At 57.0% G+C, this 21,528-nt stretch overlaps 1 protein-coding gene across 1 annotated transcript in view; it reads right to left on the minus strand.

Annotated features, from left to right (window-relative positions):
- The window catches only part of LOC119103057 (repulsive guidance molecule A), a 39,355-nt gene extending 18,887 nt beyond the window's left edge, over positions 1 to 20,468 (minus strand). Inside the window, exon 1 of the mRNA XM_037226506.1 lies at positions 20,411 to 20,468. Coding sequence (XP_037082401.1) covers positions 20,411 to 20,430 — 20 coding nt within the window. The 5' untranslated portion in view covers positions 20,431 to 20,468. The remainder of the gene's footprint in view (positions 1 to 20,410) is intronic.
- Positions 20,469 to 21,528: the final 1,060 nt, after the last annotated feature.

Consider the following 21,528-nt stretch of genomic DNA (forward strand, 5'->3'; position numbering starts at 1 on the left):
TGCTAACCAAGGTTCCGTGTCCTGCTGCGTTATGGTACCTTGCGAAAATTAGAGCACTGTGTCCACCACAAAAGCTTTCTTATTTTATATTCCAAGGAGATGGCATCCCTGATGTAAAACCAACCTCTTTTACAAGCCTCAAATTCTTTACACTGCTGTTATTGCCACATCCGCACTTTACTATCGAAGCGTCATAGATACAAAACGCTGCCTGAGCAACGCACCACAAGGTTTAAACCACATTCGTAGTGCTAGGTTGCCCAGTTCATGGGCCGGCGTGGGAAATGGGAAGTTAAATGAAATTACCACCCGCCAGTCAAAGAAGTACGAAGCAACTCTCGTTATGAACTGGTAAAACATGCTAGGTAATCTCGTTCACTGGTCTTGTGTCAATGCCTCAAACTGGAATTATTACAGCATACAAAGCAAACTCCCGGGAAATGGAAGGCTGTCACAAGAACAAGGAACGTTTGCCGCACCTTTCTACATGGTTTACCAACAACGGTATAATGGTACACTGGATCCCTTTACAAACACATGCTTGCACTTACACTCTCATCAATGTCTTCGCCACTGTTTTTCTTTGGTTTAAATACATGCTACTTAAACGGCTACACAGTAGCCACCGAAAACCGATGAGCAAGACAATCACAGATAATATTATTTCTCGGGTGGGTTCCAGTCACGCTCACTTCGCCTATGACGGGCACTGCCGTGTTCTGCATACCCCTGGAAGGCAAGGGCAAAAACAAGGAATCCTAAGCCAGGTGCATGGTGGCCGTAGCAGCATCGTTTGACACGGCGAAGCCTACAGACTCCGGAAGCCGTTGATGATGTTCCGATTATTTTACGACGCATGTAACTGCGACCGCCTTTAAAGTCGCATTCTCCCACGCCGATTACGGCGGGGTTTAAAGCGAAATGCAGCCGGTTGTCAGCTTCGTACTCCCAGCCTCACGGCCATGAGGTTGACGCCGCATCCCGCACTGGTGTCTCATAGCACGTTGGGGCAGCGTGCGTTGGGAGCGCGCACCCGAAAACTGCGCGCAGTCGGCGGAGAGCGAGAAGTTGACACAACTAATACCAAGAACTCGGGAGCGCACGCAGTGTTCTGAGAAATCGCACTGAGGCACTGCAGGTGAATTCTTAGAACCCCGCAGACAGAGATTGGCGGTTCATTAACGGCCGCATAATTAAACAGAGACAACCGTGAAGACGTTAGGACGCACCAAGATGCGGCGAAAGCGATAACCGCCAAGAGCATGCCGGGCCTGGGGGCATGCCGGGCACAAAATGGAAGCGCGTGGAAGCGCACCGGACGGTGTGACGAAGACTTGAAACGCTGCCGGTGAGACGCCACAGCCCTGCCACCTCGCGCCGTGCCCATCGCTCGCCGCACAACTACCAACCTTTTGAGGAGCAGCGGCACACGTGCAGCGCCGTCCGAGGCCACCTGTCCACCCCTGACAGACGCCACCCCGTCACCCAGGCCCGGGCTGGGCGTCCACCCCTGACAGACACCACCCCGTCACCCAGGCCCGGGCTGGGCGTCCACCCCTGACAGACGCCACCCCGTCACCCAGGCCCGGGCTGGGCTCGCCGACCTTAGCTCAACAAGACCGGACGACCAGCAGCCGGCCAGGACTGCCGCCGCCGGCTCAGGTAGTACGGCCAGCGCTGCCGCCGCCGGCTCAGGCAGTACGGCCAGCTGGAATGCGGCAGCGCGGGAGACGGCCGAGCGGGCCGGAGGGCCGCGGCGCTGGATGTCAGCCATTGCGCAGCCGGCCGCACGGCACAAATATGACGAGAGATAGCGGAGCAAAACACGTGGAGATACCGCGATCAGCCAGTGATGGACATATACACAAAACAACCCACGCGCGGGGATGTGTTTGACGTATAAGGTTCGGGGCAGGCGGCGGTCCGACATCAAGGCCGGCAAACTGCGCGAGTCGTTAGCATAACGACGCATCAAATTAAGCATTGCAGCCTTTCACCACTGGCGACTAAACCCTCCGCACCGCACACCAAAATATCAAAAGTTGCGGGAGCTGCGAGCAAGGGAAGGACCCCGAGTCGGCCGCACCAACCGTGACACCGGCGCGATCGCGTGGGATCGCGCTCCGTCTGCTGCTTACTGATCGTGTCGACAGTCCGTGCGGCGGCGCTGGGGCCGGACGGTCTCCGTGGCCCCGCGCCGTCCGGCCGGGCGACCCACTGCCGCCGCGGCCGCTTCGTGCGCCGCGTGCGCTGCTGGTGGCGTGACGCTCTCAGCCTCAGCGGCGGCCGGCGGCGCCGCGGGCGACCAGGCCAAAACGCGTCAAAGCTCCGCTCAACTCGCGCACTCTCCGCCGCCAACTCACAGCGCGCCTCGTGCACCTCTCCCCTCACCAGTCGGCTCGGCTCAGGACTGCCGCTGGGCACGGCCGCGGCGGGCGCCTGCCCAGCTGCGGCCCGCGGTCCGCTCGCTAGCACGCGCCGCCGCCGCCGCGCGCGAGTCTACACCTGTCCAAGATGAAAAACACCCGGGCGGCCCGGCGGGTCGGCGCGCGGCTGTGCCCGGCCCGACCCGGCCGCGCCGTGCACAACAAGGGGAACCGGCCGCGCCAGGGGAGAAGGGGAGCGGGCCAGAAATGCGCCATCATCTTGTTGTTTACGTGCAAGTACACGGTCAGCGCAGATTGGATCACACGTATGGCCTGCTCCCCCGTCATTACGTAAGCGGATTAGCGATTTAATAACAAAGAGTGCTCACACCTGTGCTGCGCTGCCCATGGATGGCGATATCAGCGCACGGTGCCTGACTGCCCTGCACAAGCGTGCATGCAAGATGCTCGCGGCTTTTAACGTCGCAGATGTGAAAGACCTGGAGTGACTGGTGCGATGCACATCCGGTTTGCAGACGAATCAATGAAACATCTGGACACTTCTCTTTCAGGAAATAATGCAGATGAATTATGCAGGCCCGGAAAATGTCTTGTAACGATCTGAAGGCCAACGCAGTGGCTGGATATACCGGCATGGTAAGTGATCAGACATCCCTGAATGTTTCTCTCCTCATAGGGTATGATAATGGACGCAACCGCGCCGCGTTCATTCATTTTGCATTCGTCTCGTTTGTACTTGAGCGGCGAAAGCGCAGCGATGACCGCACCGGGCATTTATTCATTATTTATGACACCTGACATCATGCCATGCCTACAGGACAGGCCACCTCGAGCCGGAGCAGTCAGGTCAGCCCGGAGCCAGCTCGGCCGGGCCAGGCCACGCCGGCAGGGCTGGGGCGGCTGCTCAGGCAGTCAGGTCAGCTTAGAGCCAGCTCGCTCAGAGCCAGCTCGGCTGAGTCAGACCACGCCGGCAGAGATGGGGCGGCTGTTCAGACAGTCTGGTCAGCTCAGAGCCAGCTCGGCCGAGTCAGGCCGCGCCGGCAGGGCTGGGGCGGCTGCTCAGACAGTCAGGTCAACTCAGAGCCAGCTCAGCCGAGTCAGGCCGCGCCGGCAGAGCTGGGGCGGCTGCTCGGGCAGTCAGGTCAGCTCAGAGCCAGCTCAGCCGAGCCAGGCCACGCCGGCAGGGCTGGGGCAGCTGCTCAGGCAGTCAGGTCAGCTCAGAGCCAGCTCGGCTGAGTCAGACCACGCCGGCAGGGCTGGGGCGGCTGCTCGGGCAGTCAGGTCAGCTCACAGCCAGCTCGGCTGAGTCAGACCGCGCCGGCAGAGCTGGGGCGGCTGCTCGGGCAGTCAGGTCAGCTCACAGCCAGCTCAGCCGAGTCAGGCCGCGCCGGCAGGGCTGGGGCGGTTGCTCGGGCAGTCAGGTCAGCCCAGAGCCAGCTCGGCCGAGCCAGGCCACGCCAGCAGGGCTGGGGCGGCTGCTCGGGCAGATGGCCGATGCCGGCTGCTGGCTCTCCGTCGGACACCCACGGTGTTTTTACAGTGCATCAAGAAAGCTCTATTCTACGTGACGTCATGTGGAATATTTGCCGGACGTGTTGGCAGCGTGACACGCTCTCTGTTGACATCTCCGGTCATTTTCGTGATAAGAGCTGCGCATGCGACACCACTAATAGTTACGTTCGCACGTACTGTGCGTGCTACTAACAATGAAAACTACAGGGTACGCTGTTGGTAGCGTAGAGCTTGCTTTTATATGAGCCCGATGTATGATGAGGAGGAATTTTTAGACCACTTTGGTTGCAGCGGCCATTTTGTGCTTAAAATGAGCCCGTTGTGCCATTTACGTACCACTTTCATCAAGTACCGGAAATGATTCTACGCGTCCGGCGGGGATTTTGAGTGACATCACGTAGCATCTTTGTCGTCAGGGTCGCCGCGAACAGCCAAGAGGCCAGAATTTACAGGATATAACGTCAGGAATGACGTTGACGGCATAGATTCGTTGAGCGCAGTCGCGGTGCATCGGGCATGCCCTATTCTAAGTGACGTCATGCAGGATCTTTGATGGGTGTTCGCAGTGCGACACGTTTCCTGCTAATATTGTAGGAACTGTTCTGGCAATAGCAGCACATACAAAGACGCTCAAAGTTTTGTTTGCATGTATATTTTTAGTTTTATGGCACGTCAACCACCTTGGTCATTTGCAACCCGTCATTTGCATGTATTACGCGTGGTCCCAACAAAAGAAACTGCCAGTTATGCTGTTCGCAACGCATAAAACACTTTTGCCACTCGTGGGCGGTTCTGAGCACGCAGATCGACCTCTTTATAATTTAACATCCTGCACCATTTCCGCCTTACTTTGATCAAGTCGTGGGAAGAGATTCGGCGTGCCCGGCAAAGATCCTATGTGACGCCACGTCGAATTTTCGTCGTCTGGGGCGCTGCGAACACAGTCCTTGGACGTCTGGCACGCATGAGACGCCAACGTCCTCCGTGGACATGTCCTCTGCGGACCGATACCATTGCTGCCTCAAAAGTCCCTTTTCACCCTTTGATTTCGGTGCCATCTCAGCACGCGTTTTCCGTCACCATTCGAAGAGGGTGCTTCTGACGCGTGTCTTAGGACGGCCGGCCGCCGCTGGGTGCCGGCAGTCGTAAGAGACAGCGTGGCACGGCCAACCGACACTGCCGGAGCGTGCCGGGCCGGCGACCCGAGTTTGCGTCCCCTTGATTAGTGCAGTCGTGTCGATCCAATATACACATTGGGTGGGATGACTCTCGCTTCAGCGTCGGAGCCGGCGAAACTGAAGCCCGCCCGGCTGTCGCAGCGACGTTACGACACAGTTTCGCGAGCAGCAACGGGGCTGCTGGGTCCGGCGGCGACACCACCAGCTCGTCTCCAGCCGTTGATCGCTCGCGAACGGCAGTCGGGGGTGCCACGGACCATCGAGCGGGTCCCGATGATTTAGCTGTAGCCGGCCGCGCGTCTCCCCTCCTAAAGTATAGTCGTCCTAATTAGCCATTTTCCCGGGCGCCTCGTTTTCACGCCTGCGCCCTGACCAGATGCGGTGGGCAGAGTTGCTCTTTTTCCGTTCAAGTAGTACGGGATTCTGGGCTCTATTGGTTCGCTGTGAAGCTGAACTCGGGGCGCCGGACGCTCCCGTCAAAAGAACGCCGGCTCTAATCCGCAGAGCGTCCTGAAGCCAGACCTCAGGAGGAATCCGACAGTTTGGTAACGGCCCCGCACCGGGAAACGTGATAATGGCGAGGGGTTATATTTCAAAACTCAAGTTAATCAAGCTTAAAAGAATCTTCATTACTGTAATGGACATGCTTACGGGCCGAAGAGTGCGAATTTTGGCCAGGAATGTCGGCGATTATAATGCGTGGAGGAGGAGTGGTGCTCGCAGCTGCTCCCCACTTCTCGGATGGGCAGCAGCTGCGGCCAGTACTTACAATACAAGACGTCAGTGGGACGCTCGCAGCCGCACACGTTCGCCAGGGACGTACCACACGTACGCCGCGCCGTCCGTTGCCACAGTGAACACGCCATGTCCTGCGGTGGTGTGACATCTAGAGCCCGCCCCCGACATACCGGTGCGATATCATATCAACGTGTATCAACCCATCTGTTTGCCGGTGCACACCAAGCAGACAGCCGGGCTCAAGAACTAAGTCAACACCCCCCGCTGCCAAAACCCGGGCCGGATTCGAAAGTCAGCTGCTGCGGTTCGAAAGCGTCGGACAAAGGTGTCCCGATTTCAAGGGCACAGCCTGCTTCACGCTGCACTTGAGCCCGGGTCCGGGTGGCGCTGCAAAGCCTGGATTATAGCAACAGGTGGACAAAGAAGTCGGGATACTTTTACGGTATTTACACGTCCCAATACCGGTGAGACTGGCACGCCGACCATGTCTCGTCAAACCGCACCGGCCATGACTTCTGGCATCGACGTCGCTATAAGAAACAGCGCGGCCCTCGGGCGCGGAATCCCGCCCGAAGGATAACCGAAACAAATCGGGAACGAATTAGATCGTTAAAGCCGGCCGGCGAGAAATATACAACCGCGCCCCGGGGCTTCGAAACTAATCGGCCATTCCTGTTCCGCCATTAACTCATTGTCAGGCCAGACCGGCGTCGGTCCAGGGGGCTGGGCCGGCGTGTGGAGGGGGAGGGTGCCCAATACCGCCGTCGACCCACGCCCGGCGCACAATACCCCGGGTCGGCGGGCCCCACTCGGCCCGCACCCCATGATGCCTGACGGGAGGTGTGAACAAAGCCAGTTTGGCGGCCTGTTTCTTTGGCGAGCGCCAGCCGCCCGGCGACTTCCGCGTGCGCGGCTTTCGTGTCAGACATCAACCTCTGTGCCGACGGCAGGGAGGCGGTGGGGCTGGATGGGGGGCCGCTTGAAATTGCCACGCCAGTGCGGCGAATAAGCCGCAGCGGCAGTGATGTATACCAATATCCTGCATCTACGGCTTCGCGCACGACGTGCGCACGGAATGAGTCGGTGTCCTTTGAAATGAAGACAAAGGGCATTTGGCATAAGGATTTCGATGCAAGGATATATTCAAGAGGGGCACATTTTGTCCTCATCCAATTCTCGCATGCAGTTATGCGCACGTAACTAAATCTTAACACTAAAAATTGCGGTAGACACGTAAAAATAAGTGCGTTAACCACATGCAATATTTATATTTCCTATCTAGGAAATCTCGTACGCCTTCAGCGCGCTTTAAACGGGGTTCCCATTGAAAATTTGTGTTAGTGTCCCTCATAACGAACTCTGTGCACACCCCGGCTTCCAAACGCGTGGTAGCTGAGCTTCACACCAACCGGCGGTCTGGGAATAGGACCTAAGTCACAGCCGCAGGTGTTGCAGCGTTGTGCGTGGTAGCCACGGGTTCGCGTTAAAAATTTCAGGTCAGCAGCGACATCGGCAGCGCAGTTCAGTCTCCTTGAGCACAGAAAGTCACGCAAGTCTTGTTACAAGGCCCTTGTCTTTGCAGCAACAAAGGTAAGGACAATTTTTTGTCGCATTTCGCATGTCCGAGTAGCTGCACAAGGAATAGTTTCGCAACCAGAAATCGAACGCACCGGTTCAAAACACCCGGTTCAACAAAAAAGCACAGTCCGTTACAGCACGGAGTACATGTTTTTGAAACATGCATCGGCTTACCGCGACAGTTCTCACGACCAAATCCGGAATCTCATCAATTGTCATCAATACATCACGTCCGTCCAACGGGACGAGTGGCGGCAGCCGTTCGCTGCAGGCAATTACCTCGCGTACCTGCTCATTTGTGCATTTGTTCGTGGTTCGCTTGAGAGGCACAACATAAAAGCACAGAGTACAGAAGCGTTATACGTTTTAGTCGTGCTTGCCATACCTCAAACTGGCACGAACATCGTAAGTCGTTATGGATCACAACTGACTGTGGAGAAACATATCATGAATGTAACATGCGTTGGATTAGCCCTCTGGCAAGCCACATATGGCACCTAAACATGCCACTACTCGCATCATGCTGATTTTGTACCATAAGTGTGTTATAAGTACTATAAGTATGTTGAGCCGCAATGCGAATAATGACAATTTATCAAATGATAACGTCTGGATTGGGATAAAAAACAATGGACTGCACCTATGTCCCTCGTGCTCGTGTACCTCGAGCTATCCAGTTGTCCCCACCTCAGTCTCTGCAGTTTTTAAGTATCACAGAAACACGATTCATGTACGCCGACTCTCCGGCGGGAGACACGGGAGGCGCTGCTCTTCGGCCGAGGACCTCATCGGCTTAATACTAGTGGTGTTTTGGCTGGCGTTGAAATCTATACACCGATACGACCTAATAACCATCCTTGCGTTTTATTTCGCTAGTTTTTGGTCAATTTGCCGTACTGAGGAGCGCGCTCAGCTCGGGGCGAGTTAGTGACAAGTTAGTAGTAGTAGTAAGTAGCGAGTAGTGACAAGTCTTACCCCGAGTTAGTGACAAGTTAGTAGTAGCAGTTAGTAGTGAGCAGTGACAAGTCTTACCCAGAGTTAGTGGCAAGTTAGTAGTAGTAGTTAGTAGCGAGTAGTGACAAGTCTTACCCCGAGTTAGTGACAAGATGTTTTTGTTCTCAATCCCGCAGCACGAAGTCAATTATAGAATAGAAAAATCACAGGTCAAATATATTGCGTGAGAAAAGAGCGGCCTTCCGTATGGATTCCGAGCGCGGTGCGCTCAGTTAAGGACGCCTGTGTCATAATAGAAAGTGTGATAGTTTGGCAGTGAGATGGTGAGATAATTGTGCAGGACGATTGTGAAAGTGAGCTAGCGTTATCTTCTTTTGCCGCATCACGAAGAATATTGAAAGGAAACGCAAGAAACTGAGGATTTAGTGAAACTGCTTGAGTTGCTTAACAACATGCGCTTGCATGCTGATCTACACTCGAAACTGATATCTCTCGGCATTCACTGGCTCATGTAACAGCAGCATATCAGAAGGACGCAGGACTTTTCGCGACTTGTTGTCCATCTCTCCACAAACACCAGCACACGCACGGATCCTTCCGCAACAGAGCAGGACGTTGGCGCTATAGATTGCACGGCTTCCTATCATCGAACAAGCATCCACTCCTCATATCGTCTTGAAGCCATGTTCCGACCGTGTCTGCCCTGACAACATCCACCCGGCTCTTCCGCGGCGGTGAGTCACGTAGGAAAGGTCACGCGAACCCTGAGCGCCCCTGAGCTCGTTGTCGAGTGGGGTGGGCCGCGGCTTGGCCGAGAGGCGTGCTATCGTCAGCCACACCAGGCCCGGGCTTAGATCGCGCCCGGCCAGGTGGTCAGCGGATGCAGCTGCTCCAACAGCTGCCGCGCTGCAGCCGCGCTGGCAGCGCGGCGACGCGGCTTCTGCGCCGCATCTAACGCACCTTTTGAACTGAGGACACAGTCAGTCTCCCAGTCCCTCAAAGGAGCTGGGCTGCGGTGCAGGAATGCGCTCCCCTCCGATCTTCTCAGTTCTGGGCGTTTCCTGCCGGTGCCGAGCGCTTACGTCCCATGATATGCAGTTGCACGCCAACGAAGACAGGGCGCCCCTCGCGCATGGCCGACACCCCAGACACCCCCCGTTCAGCCGCCCGGCCATACGGATCGTCCCGACCGACGGAATCAATCGAGCACTTCCAGGAAATACCTCCGATCGCAATGAGGCCAACTGGTCGAGAGCCATCCGGACCGGACGACCCGCGTTGATGCCCGGGGGCGGGGGGGGGGGGGGGCGGACAAGCCCACCGGACGCTCGCATCCGGTTCAAAGTTCCATACCAGGCGGATCAGACGCGCAGCTTCCCTTCAGACAAGGAGATGCACGGACGGTACAATTCATGCATCGGAGGGTCCGGGCGCCAATGTTGCTGAGCTTTGTTACTAGACCTAGACCTGCATGGGCGTAACACAGAAAGAATGGCATGAAGTCGCGACGTACCAACGTCAATGACTTCAACAGAAGCGACCTATCCAGTGACAGCAACGGAGCGGCCATGATCACGTCACTGCCTTCTGGATGGAGATCAATGGCAAAGCACAGAAATAGAGTTGAGCGGAGGAGGGCAACCTTCGCTTTGATCCCGCCCCTCTGGTTGTGCCTCTCATCTAAGCCAGGGATTGTCAGTACGCCGCCCACACTGACTCAGACGTCAGGCGACCCACTTCTGCGTCCCCTCTAGCGGCTGTAATCGGCCCTCCGACGGTCGACTTCCGACAATCGGTGTCGATAGCGCATCAGACCACCGATAGGGTTCTCAGGCCGGTGAGTGGGACGCGATCATCTCGTCAGACCACCAATAGGGTCCTTGTGGAGTCAGTCATACATGGCCATCACCCCATATCCGGCGCGATAACCCAAGACATGGCCATCACCCCAGATCCGGCACGATGTCCCAAGACATGGCCATCGCCCCAGATCCGGCACGATGCCCCAAGACATGGTCATCGCTCCAGTCCGCCCCTATGTCCCAATGCCCCACGCTATCGGTAGAGTCCCCAGAGCTGACAGCGGAATGTTGGGCTTGTCTCGGACCTTCGGTTGGGAGGTGGCCCACTAACCAGTGTCCAGTGTCCAGTGTCCAGTGCCCACTGTCCAGTGTCCATTGTCCAGTGCCCAGTGTCCAGTGTCCAGTGTCCAGCGTCCCGTGTCCAGTGTCCAGTGTCCAGAGCCCGGTGTCCGGTGTCCGGTGTCCAGTGTCCAGTGTCCAGTGTCCAGTGTCCAGTGTCCAGTGTCCAGTGTCCAGTGTCCAGTGTCCAGTGTTAATGTCTGTCATTGGGCACCAGATAACTATAGACATGGGTCGATGCTTGAGAAATCAGCTGGGGAGTGCTGCCAGCCTCTGCAAAACCTGTCATCTGCATTAATCCTGGATTTGTGCAAATCAGAGCAGCCGCTAGCTGGCGGGTACGAAAGCGGCATCGCTCAATGACATCGCGTCTAGGGCTGCAGTCAACGGCCCGTGGCCATTTCATCCCCGTTACTCGGCTCGCTGCATGGCACAAGTGTCAGCACACAGCGCGCCTCTGAGGAGTCGGGGTGCCGCCCAGTTGATCCCGCCGGCCGGCCTCCGGACGCTGGTCGTCCACGCCGCGCGGCGCGCTCCCAGCAGTCTGCGCACGGCAGCCAAGATTAGCCTGTTGGACTTGGATTGACTACAGCTGACGTGACGTCAGACCGATGCGCCGATGACGTCACCAGCCGTCCAGTGTTGCCTCAGCTGGCGGTTGACAGCAGGGCGCGGGCGGCCAAACGCCGCAGTTCTGCCAGCCAGAGATGGACGCGTGCCTCCCAGCTTCGCCTCTGCAGGCGCGCGCGGCCACACGGCCTGTCTAGGGCGGCGTGAGTGCCCAGTCTTGGGTATCCTCGTCTGCCCTCCCAGCCACTACCTAATGTTGCCAGCTGCACCGGTTGGTTCGTAGTGAGCATGATGTCCCGCTTGCTGCAGAGCCAGACGGCGGGCATGGTGTGCGCGTATTCTCGCTGTGAGGCTCGATTGCGCCGTGCGGTCGGCGGACACCCTCTGAGAGAACAGTGGCGTGCCTGCGATGCGGAGAATGTAGGAACAGACTCACACAAGTCCTCGCGGTTCGGGAACCAGCCGGACATGGGCCGAGCCGCACCTCAATCAGTTCTGCCCCTCGCAGTGCGGTGCAGCGTTGGCTCAGACAACCGGCTGGAAGAAAGCTGGCAAATTCCCAGGCGGTCCGACAAGGCAAGAATGTAGCGCACTAATCCGCGGAATGTCCGAGCCTTCCAGTCGGTACTGCACGGCCCCCGACCAATTTTTACGCCTCGTCCGATCGTGACTGGATGACGCGAATCGGCGTCGTGGTTCTAAGATATCACACTTTTGTTGGGGACTCCCAGCGCCGCACCTTCATAACGGCGCCACCAGCGCTGAACGTGCCCGGTCTGACTGTCACGGACACTGAGGACTAGGGGTGCAAGAAACACCGGGGCCCGGCCTGCCTGTCACGGACAGTGAGGACTTGAGGCGCAAGAGACACCGGGGCCCGGCCTGCCTGTCACGGACACTGAGGACTAGGGCTGCAAGAGACACCGGGGCCCGGCCTGACTGTCACGGACACTGAGGACTAGGGGTGCAAGAGACACCGGGGGCCGGCCTGACTGTCACGGACACTGAGGACTAGGGGTACAAGAGACACCGGGGCCCGGCCTGCCTGTCACGGACACTGAGGATTAGGGGTGCAAGAGACACCGGGGGCCGGCCTGACTGTCACGGACACTGAGGATTATGGGTACAAGAGACACCGGGGCCCGGCCTGACTGTCACGGACACTGAGGACTAGGGGTGCAACAGACACCGGGGCCCGGCCTGCCTGTCACGGACACTGAGGACTAGGGGTACAAGAGACACCGGGGCCCGGCCTGACTGTCACGGACACACAAGCTCGCCAAAAAAACAAAAGCCTCGTCACTTACAACCACACGGACCGCAAACGAGTCACCTTCACTGACGAGCCGTGAATCATATTCGATTACACGATCCAAGCTGAGCGTTTTTGAGCGACGCAGCAATCCGCTTTCTACGCTCTGCAGGCACCTTATTAAAAGGGGGTGTTCCACATTTAAAGACATTGAAGCAACCAGCATATATAATGGAACAGGTTCACTTATAACCATTGGTATACTTTTAACTGGAAAAGACTGTTCAAGAGAGCGCAATTTCTTTATTTAGCAACTATGCTAATCAATTCGTCATTTTTTGATTGCGCCATAGAACTTTTGTGTGAGGATGAAGTGGCGCCGAACTGGCCGTGCAAGACTGCCACCCCAGCACTCCCAAGTAGTACATCAATGCCTCAATAGGTCCCGGGTGCTGTTGGAGGTGTTGCTGAAACAAGTATCGTTATGTGTTCGCATTTTACATCCGTGAGCCTGTAAAGTTTGCTTCCATTCACATATTGGGTTATTACACTATTTTAAGTTTTTCTATGATAAGTCTCATTTCAGTAAAACTAGCAATTGCATCGAGCTTGTTATATTATACAACACAAAACGTGATTCGTGACTGAAATTTGCGCAGTTTGCTTAACATTGATTGAGAGCCAACTGACGTCCATTCTATTTGAGAATCGTACTCATGGACACCAAATCTGAACCGCTCGACGACAAAGTCCCGCTCGGCCTTGAATGTCGCACGGCCAACAGCGTGACAGGATTTGAATGGCGTTGCTCTGGCGACGTACGTGCCTGAACGGCCTTCAAGTAGTCTGCACGAAATAGCCCGCATATCCTCGCAAGTATGTAACTCAGAAACTAGAGGGTTTTGGCTTTTAAGAAGGGACGAGCTGTGAGCTGCACCGAATTATCTACGAAATGGCTAGTTAAGTTTGATAAAACATCCAAATTTGGAGCACTGCCTTTATCGCCTTGCATAACAAAATGACCCGTTACAAGCCAGGATATTGAGGATTGTTGCCTTTTCGGGATAAGAAATCTGGAGGACTTTGCTCTTAAATATGTAGGTTAGGTTAAGTAAGCACCCGTGCCCTTAATGACCAACTAAGCGGTTCTGAATGCATAACCAGCCAATTAGGAACGGCCTCGGGCCACTGCCACCCAAACCACGCCAGGGACCGCAACGCATGGCTTTTATGAGCTGGCAAACCCTGCCGCCGTTGGCTCGCGCTCATTGGGCACGTACCGCACCAGCCTTCCAGCGAGTTCACTTCTCACTCACCACTCCCCCGGCGCCGTGGACAATTGGCAGCCAACTGGGCTCATTGGCGACGCGATTCAATTGGGCCTCAAGTGCATCCATACATCAGCGGATTAGTGGCTGGGGCGGCGAGCTTCCGGCCCCCGCCTGGGTTGGCGAGCGGACCGTTGGGTACAGTCCGGAGCTGCAAACGCCATGTCCACCATCATGAATATGTGGTGGCTTGAATTACGGATAAGCGCTGTGAAAAGCCCCTGCACGTGCCGCGAATAATGATGGGGGCCAATAAGTTTCTGAGGTTGAGCGAAATAAGCAATTCGAGCTTGTCGACGGCAGATAGAATCATGCCCCGCACAAGCACACAGATATGGCGATAGCTTTGATCAGCTGGCACCTTCAGGACGATGATCGACGAGGAGACCACATGCTTTCTAAACAGCAGCGCCATAAAAGGAGCCGAGCGTTCTACCTGTGCAGAACGCCATTAACAAGTTGCATGAGGCGTTTGGAGAGGCTTAGTCTGGGTGGGGACGACAGGGTGTCAGCCGCAGCTGCCTGCAGCCGAAAATAAATCTGTCCATGTTGCCCGGCTCACCCAGCGTACTGGGCCGCGGTCCGGCACCCGAAGGTGCGGCACGTGCCACTCTGCACCAGGGCCGGGCGAGACCTGAGCTCTGGCATTGGCAGGCTCTCAACATGTGCTGTGCAGCCTGGGTCATGGATGGTCCGCCGCACGCTTTTGGTCTGACTATGTCCGGCGTCCAACAATCTGTCCTGACCACGCAACGACCGGCATAAGCTCTGATGGCCAGACAGTCCCAGGTCTGTCATGTGCCGCGACGATCGGCGCCAGGAGACGTCCGTTTGCGTCGGCTCAAGCTTGACCATGGAAGGTTTGCCACGTAGCGTACGCCATGATTAATGGATGCGCTGACACATGCTGATGGCTTACATGGGAGTCCAGCATGTGCTTGGCTGCTCCAGGCACGGAAGGTCCGACACATAACGCCGGTTCGCTGCTGGGAGTTTAACACATACCACACTATTTGTCGGGCGACGACGCTCTGACACGCTCTGGGCTGGACAACGACAACTCTCATGTCATGCCACACTATTTGTCGGGCGTCGACACTCTGACACGCTCTGCGCTGGACAATGACAAGTCTCATGTCATAGCACATATCTGTCGGGCGACGACGCTCTGACACGCTCTGGGCTAGACAATGACAGCTCTCATGTCATGCCACACTATTTGTCGGGCGACGACACTCTGACACGCTCTAGGCTGGACAATGACAAGTCTCATGTCATAGCACATATTTGTCGGGCGACGACGCCCTGACACGCTCTGGGCTAGACAATGACAGCTCTCATGTCATGCCACACTATTTGTCGGGCGACGACACTCTGACACGCTCTAGGCTGGACAATGACAAGTCTCATGTCATAGCACATATTTGTCGGGCGACGACGCTCTGACACGCTCTGGGCTAGACAATGACAGCTCTCATGTCATGCCACACTATTTGTCGGGCGACGACACTCTGACACGCTCTGGGCTGGAGAATGACAACTCTCATGCCATACCACACGCAAAGGAAACGCCGCCCGATATCATGCCGGCGCGACAATGGAGAGCCTGTCAACTCTAACGTCCATTGCATACTGTATTGCGCTTTCAGCACTGGATGACTGCTACAGGTCAAACGTGTTTCGTCAGTAATATTTAAGAGGTTTGAAGTGATTTATTGGCAGAAGCCGTGGCGTGTATGGTCAAATCGTGACAATGGGATTGCTTGCTAAAGCATCACCGATGCATGGAAATAAAACCAGTTTGGCGTCGGAAATGCCCAACTTGCAACGCTACATTCATTCAATGTGTCGTATCCCATGGACTCCATCGCTGTATCCAGTTTAATTGTAGCCCCCGATATTCCAGTATATTCTTGAAAATGCATTTTCCGAAACTATCACACTATGTTGCCAACCTGTATCATGGAAATAACCTTCGTAGTTGATTGTACGTTCCCATGACTTGTGCGCATGGTGTCACTTTGCCTGGACGTTTAGTCAAAGGTGACCATCTTACTGTCTATTTCCTCATTTCAGCGCATCAGCCGATGAAATGGACGTTCTCATGTTTCAGAAGCTACTAACAAGATCGAATGAGAGCACCTACACCAATAGCAGGATCCAAACCAGGCGAACAGAAAAGCGACTATCACGACGTTTACGGTGCTCCCGCACCGCGCGTCGCATCTCTCGTGTTCCAATGAGTTCCACCTTAGATTTCGTGAACAAGTCATAACCTTCACAATCTATCATCGCAAACAATATGCCTTTGTTTGCGCCCGAGTCATGCACCAATCAGCACCATGCATGTAGCCTTTGTCACGACCTCTTCCGCCGCGGCCCTGCCCACTGATTGTCATGCACAGGTCCGCACCGCCGTGTGCTGATTGCACCGGCACTGTCCCGGAGGACACGGCCGTGTGCTGGTTACATCGGCACCGTCCCGGAGGACACGGCAGTGTAAACATCGGCACCGTCCCGGAGGACACGGCAGTGTAAACATCGGCACCGTCCCGGAGGACACGGCCGTGTGCTGATTACACCGGCACCGTCCCGGAGGACACGGCCGTGTGCTGATTACACCGGCACCGTCCCGGAGGACACGGCCGTGTGCTGATTGCACCGGCACTGTCCCGGAGGACACGGCCGTGTGCTGATTACGCCGGCACCGTCCCAGAGGACACGGCCGTGTGCTGATTGCACCGGCACTGTCCCGGAGGACACGGCCGTGTGCTGGTTACATCGGCACCGTCCCGGAGGACACGGCCGTGTGCTGATTGCACCGGCACTGTCCCGGAGGACACGGCCGTGTGCTGATTACATCGGCACCGTCCCGGAGGACACGGCAGTGTAAACATCGGCACCGTCCCGGAGGACACGGCCGTGTGCTGATTACATCGGCACCGTCCCGGAGGACACGGCAGTGTAAACATCGGCACCGTCCCGGAGGACACGGCCGTGTGCTGATTACATCAGCACTGTTCGGGAGGACACGTCCGTGTAAACATCGGCACCGTTCCGGAGGACACGGAGGGAGCGCAGGCCGACGATCGTGCCCACAAGTCATGTGCAAGATCAGCGGGGATTTTCCTATTCAGCTGCTGCGAACTGCACAGCACGTACTCAGCAGCTGGGCCGACGCGGCGACGTCTGGCGAAGGGCCGACCTCGTCCGCCTGGACCGATGCGGCGACGTGTGGCGAAGGGCCGACCTCGCCCGCATGGGCCAATGCGGCGACGTCTGGCAAATGGCCGATTTCGTCCGCTGACGAGCTGATAGAGGGGGCCGTCGGCGCAGGTCGAGGGAGCGCCTTGTCCGGTGGGTGCTGGGCGGTTGGCCTCGGTCAGATCTGGAGGTCAGCTGAAGGGTCGGTCTCGGTTACCGCTGGAGGTCAGATGATGGGTCGGTCTCGGTTACAGCTGGAGGTCAGATGATGCGTCGGTCTCGGTCACAGCTGCAGGTCAGTTGAAGTGTCGGTCTCGGTTACAGCTAGAGGCCAGCTGAGGGATCCGTCTCGGTCACAACTGGAGGTCACAACTGGAGGTCAGCTGAAGAGTCGGTCTCGGTTACAGCTGGAGGTCAGATGATGCGTCGGTCTCGGTCACAGCTGCAGGTCAGTTGAAGTGTCGGTCTCGGCTACAGCTAGAGGCCAGCTGAGGGATCCGTCTCGGTCACAACTGGAGGTCAGCTGAAGGGTCGGTCTCGGTTACAGCTGGAGGTCAACTGAAGGGTCGGTCTTGGTTACAGCTGGAGGTCAGCTGAAGGGTCGGTCTTGGTTACAGCCGGAGGTCAGCTGAAAGGTCGGTCTCGGTCAGATCTGGAGGTCAGTGATGGGTCGGTCTCGGTCACAGCTGGAGGTCAGCTGAGGGTTCGGTTTCGGTTACAGCTAGAGGTCAGCTGAGGGATCCGTCTCGGTCACAACTGGAGGTCAGCTGAAGGGTCGGTCTCGGTTACAGCTTGAGGTCAATTGAGGGTTTGGTCTCGGACAGGTCTGGAGGTCAGCTGAGGGAGCAGTCACGGGCACATTTTGAAGTCAGCTAAGGGGTCCGTCTCAGGAAGAGGTCTGTCGTTGAGTCAGTCATGGTCCGGGGTCTGCCGGTGCCGGTCTGTCAGTCTGCCTTGATACGGGTCTGCTGAGAGTCTGCTTCGGTTACAGTGGTCTGTCGAGGGTCCAAGCGGGTTAGAAGTTCGGGTAATAACAGGCTCTGTGGAAGCTAATATCTGAGCCGTTTGTCTCACCTGAGGGACCACTTTTGATCGGCGTTTTGCTAAAATCAGGGACCTATTTTGCGGGTGCATATGGCAAAGGATCGCCGAGGTCTCTGCTCCGGTCATGTTTCAGTCAGAGTCGTTTGGGAAAATTGTTTCTGTCAGGGATCCATCGAGGCGATTGCCTGTTCGCCTCAGGGCCTCGCCGATCGAGAGGTCCCACCCAGGGCCTCCTCCTGTCTCGCTGGTCGCACTCCCTTCTGACAGGCCAGGCGACTCCTGTGTCGCTGGTCGCCCTTCCTTCCGCCGGGCCAGGACTTTTGCAGGAGTGTTGTGTAATGGGCATGGAAAACGCACATGCACCCAGAGCCGAAATTTCTGGAAAATCATTAAGGGCCAGTTCAGGTTTGCTGCAAGGGTTACGATGCGCGTAAGACATATTTTTCATAAATTTTGGTCCGGGTAATACGAGTGTCTGGGTATTGCAGGAGCGCCGATGCGCGATGACCTGAACGCACTGGAATTCGCGCGGCTCCCCCGTTTGTCCACACAGCGCCGCGCATGTGAGACAACAAGAAACACCACAAGCAAAGTCATGGCCGTCGGGGCACGTGCCCCTCCGATGCATGAAAGGCCACACCAGGTCCAATGGATGCCTGCTGAATCTGCGGCGGCCAGCATCCGCCGGAAGACGGTCAGCAGACTGCAGCCCCCCCCCCCCCCCCCGGCCGGGGGGCTGCAAACACTGACGTCCGCCCCACGTCCCACGGCCGCTGACGCGCGCGACGCCTCGGCCGGTTTGGGATGCAAACACCAACGCCGCAAATCCACCCACTTAATAAAAGAGAAACCGGCTTCAGGTGGCTGTTTCCTGTGTGCCCAGCGCATTTCGTTGAATGTGCTGCGCGGCGGGATGCGGTATTGCAAATATCCGCTGCCTCGCCTCCCCGGCGTCAATAGGGTAGACGCAGCACGGCAATACGATATATGCCGTTTGATGTAGAACCAGTCAACAAGCTCAGCTTGATGACTTAGGGGTGGGTATTTCCCAAGTCGCACAGTTTATGACGCATTGTAAACTGTGTGACGCATTATAAACCGTGGTCCTATGTGGGGGCAATTTCGTGTTACTTTACTAGAGACAAGCATTCATCAGCTAATTGCACGCCGCTCATGGCGTGCTCATTGTTTTTTTTTCAGTGAGCGACTTTACCGTTTTGCCGCCCACCCTGCTATTGTTCATTTGTAGTACATTGAAAAATGTCTTCACTGGTGCTTGAAATGTTTGCGGTGGCGATAGCGGTGGCATATCGCGAGAAGAGAGGACAGTGCGAACTCCAGGTGGTTAACGTGTAGTAATAGGCCGGCCCCGGGCGTCAAGCAGCGACGCTGAAGGCATAGCCACAGCCGACCAATGGCTCCGCTGGTGACATATTGTATCGGGTATTGTATATATATTTGATCACAATGCTCAATGTATTTGTACGCACCTGATTTTGCATGATTCGGATTGTACACGCGACTCGGTTCCGCGCAGGGTCGAAATCAACTTCCCTGGAAGACGCCTATGCTAAGAAACGAGAGTATCGAACCCTTGAATTCCACATTGCAAAGATGGGTGGCATGGCGGCTTGATGATCCCCTGTTGCATAATATCGATCCAAACTAAGCCCTCATTATTATAATTGTTCATAGATTTCACAAAGGGATGGCGCGGCATGGCTGCCGTTTTTATTGACAAAACCCCAATAAACGTTGTGAAGCACATTGCTAACTTTCCTAAAATGAAAAGCGTTTGAGCGCTGCAATGCAGTAAAAAGACGGGACAAACACTGCGGTGGGTTGCCGTCCCAGCTGGGCTCAGGAGATTGATGAGCGCAACTTTCGTCTGTCTGCCCTGACACCGACCTCATCACCCCACATAAACTGCCCTGACACCGACCTCATTGCCCCACGTATACTGCGCTCACGTACCGGCTACATCCGCTCTGTGTCTATCTCGCCCTGACACCGACCTCACCGCCCCACGTACACTGTCCTGACGTACCGGCTACATCCGCTCTGTGTCTGTCTCGCAACCACCGAGCAGTGAAGGGCTTCGTTGATGTACTCCGCTCACAATGCAAATAACCAGTTGGTCCGCCAAAATCCCCGACTTCAAAGACAGTTCTGGTACACGCACATCCAACATATGCCGTTCTCCGCTCATTATTTGCACGTTGAGTGGCTTTACGCAAGTTTGAAGGTTCGCATGGCAGCGAAAGCTTTCCTTCCCGACGACAGCGAAAGTCGATGCGGTCATTTGGGCACGCATCACCTTTACTGATCAATTCAGCCACACGTTTTTATGTAAGCCCGCAGCCAAACGAGCCTTATCTCACTAATGCTATAGCATTATCGCCAGCCGATAGCCGCACTTACGCGGCGGATAAAGGACACAGCCCCACGCAAACAAACAGCAGTGAGCGTGACCTCGGCGGACGCGCCCACCGCCCAGCTGGGCTGCGTCACAGCTCACACTCACCTTCCAAGGCGCCTCCACATGTTGACGGCCGTCGAAGGCTGGCTGGCGGCGCACCGACGATCGGCCGCGGGCGGCAGCGGGTCGCCGCGCAGGTCAGCGCGCAGGTCGCCGCGCAGGCTCTGTCGGACCGCGCCTAAGGCGACCGCGCCCCGCCAGCTGAACTTCAAAGTCTCACCGCCGCTGTATTGATCAGACGGTACTACGGCGGCGGCCGGCCCGGGCCGGGCGCGCGGCAGGACGGGGGAGGGGGCGCGGCCGGCGCCGATCGATGCGTCGGCCGAGACGCGGTGGCGCGCCGACAGGCCCGCCAGACCGCGCGACGCCCGCTGGCGCCGAAAAAAAGCGCGCGCCCGCCGGCGCGGCGTCCCGGTCAGCGCCGCCGGCGCCGGATGCGGCCGGCAGACGGCGGGTCGCGCGCGCGGCCCCGGGCAAAGTCCAGCGGCGGGGAGAGCAGCCAAGGCTGTCGGCGGCGGGCCGTCTGCGACGCGGCGTGTGCGTCTGGCGCGGCGCGGGGGCGGCTCCTACAGCTTCTGACCCTGACCCCGGGCCTCCCGGGAGCGGCGGCCAACCGCCGCCCGACCTGGACGCACTGCCAGAGCGTGTACGGCCGACCGCGGGCGGCGGGGAAGGCGCGGGCGCGCCGGGGGGCGGCCAGGGTGCCGCGATTCGCGCCTTCCCCGGCCCCCTCCGAATACATTCCGGTGCGCTGAATAGAAGACGGCCGAACTGACTGACGGACAAAAACACGCCGCTGGGACCGCCCGCTGGCCGCGCCGGCCGCCGGGGCTGGCCTGCGCCACCGGCCGGGAGCGGAGGCCGGCGCAGAGGATGTGGAGAGCGGCAAAACAGCCGAACGCCGTCAGGGGCAGGGGATCGTGTGATCATGCTGTGACAGATGAGCGAATCGCCGACGCGCAGATGCTGATGCGTAAGAAATGGGAGGCGCAGCAGGGGAAGTCAGGCTGACCAGTCAACGAAACCAATTTGTGACCTCGGGCTTTGCTTGACGATTTTTCCACGCCGTGCACGTCATTGCACTTTGCAAGGCTGTCGTACCGCGATGAAGATCACCTCGGCCATGTGACTGCCATCAATGGATCTGCCTCCTTGCCCAACAG

This window comes from Pollicipes pollicipes, unplaced genomic scaffold, assembly GCF_011947565.3.
Source record: "Pollicipes pollicipes isolate AB1234 unplaced genomic scaffold, Ppol_2.1 Scaffold_5724;HRSCAF=6776_pilon_pilon_pilon, whole genome shotgun sequence".
NCBI lineage: Eukaryota > Metazoa > Arthropoda > Thecostraca > Pollicipedomorpha > Pollicipedidae > Pollicipes > Pollicipes pollicipes.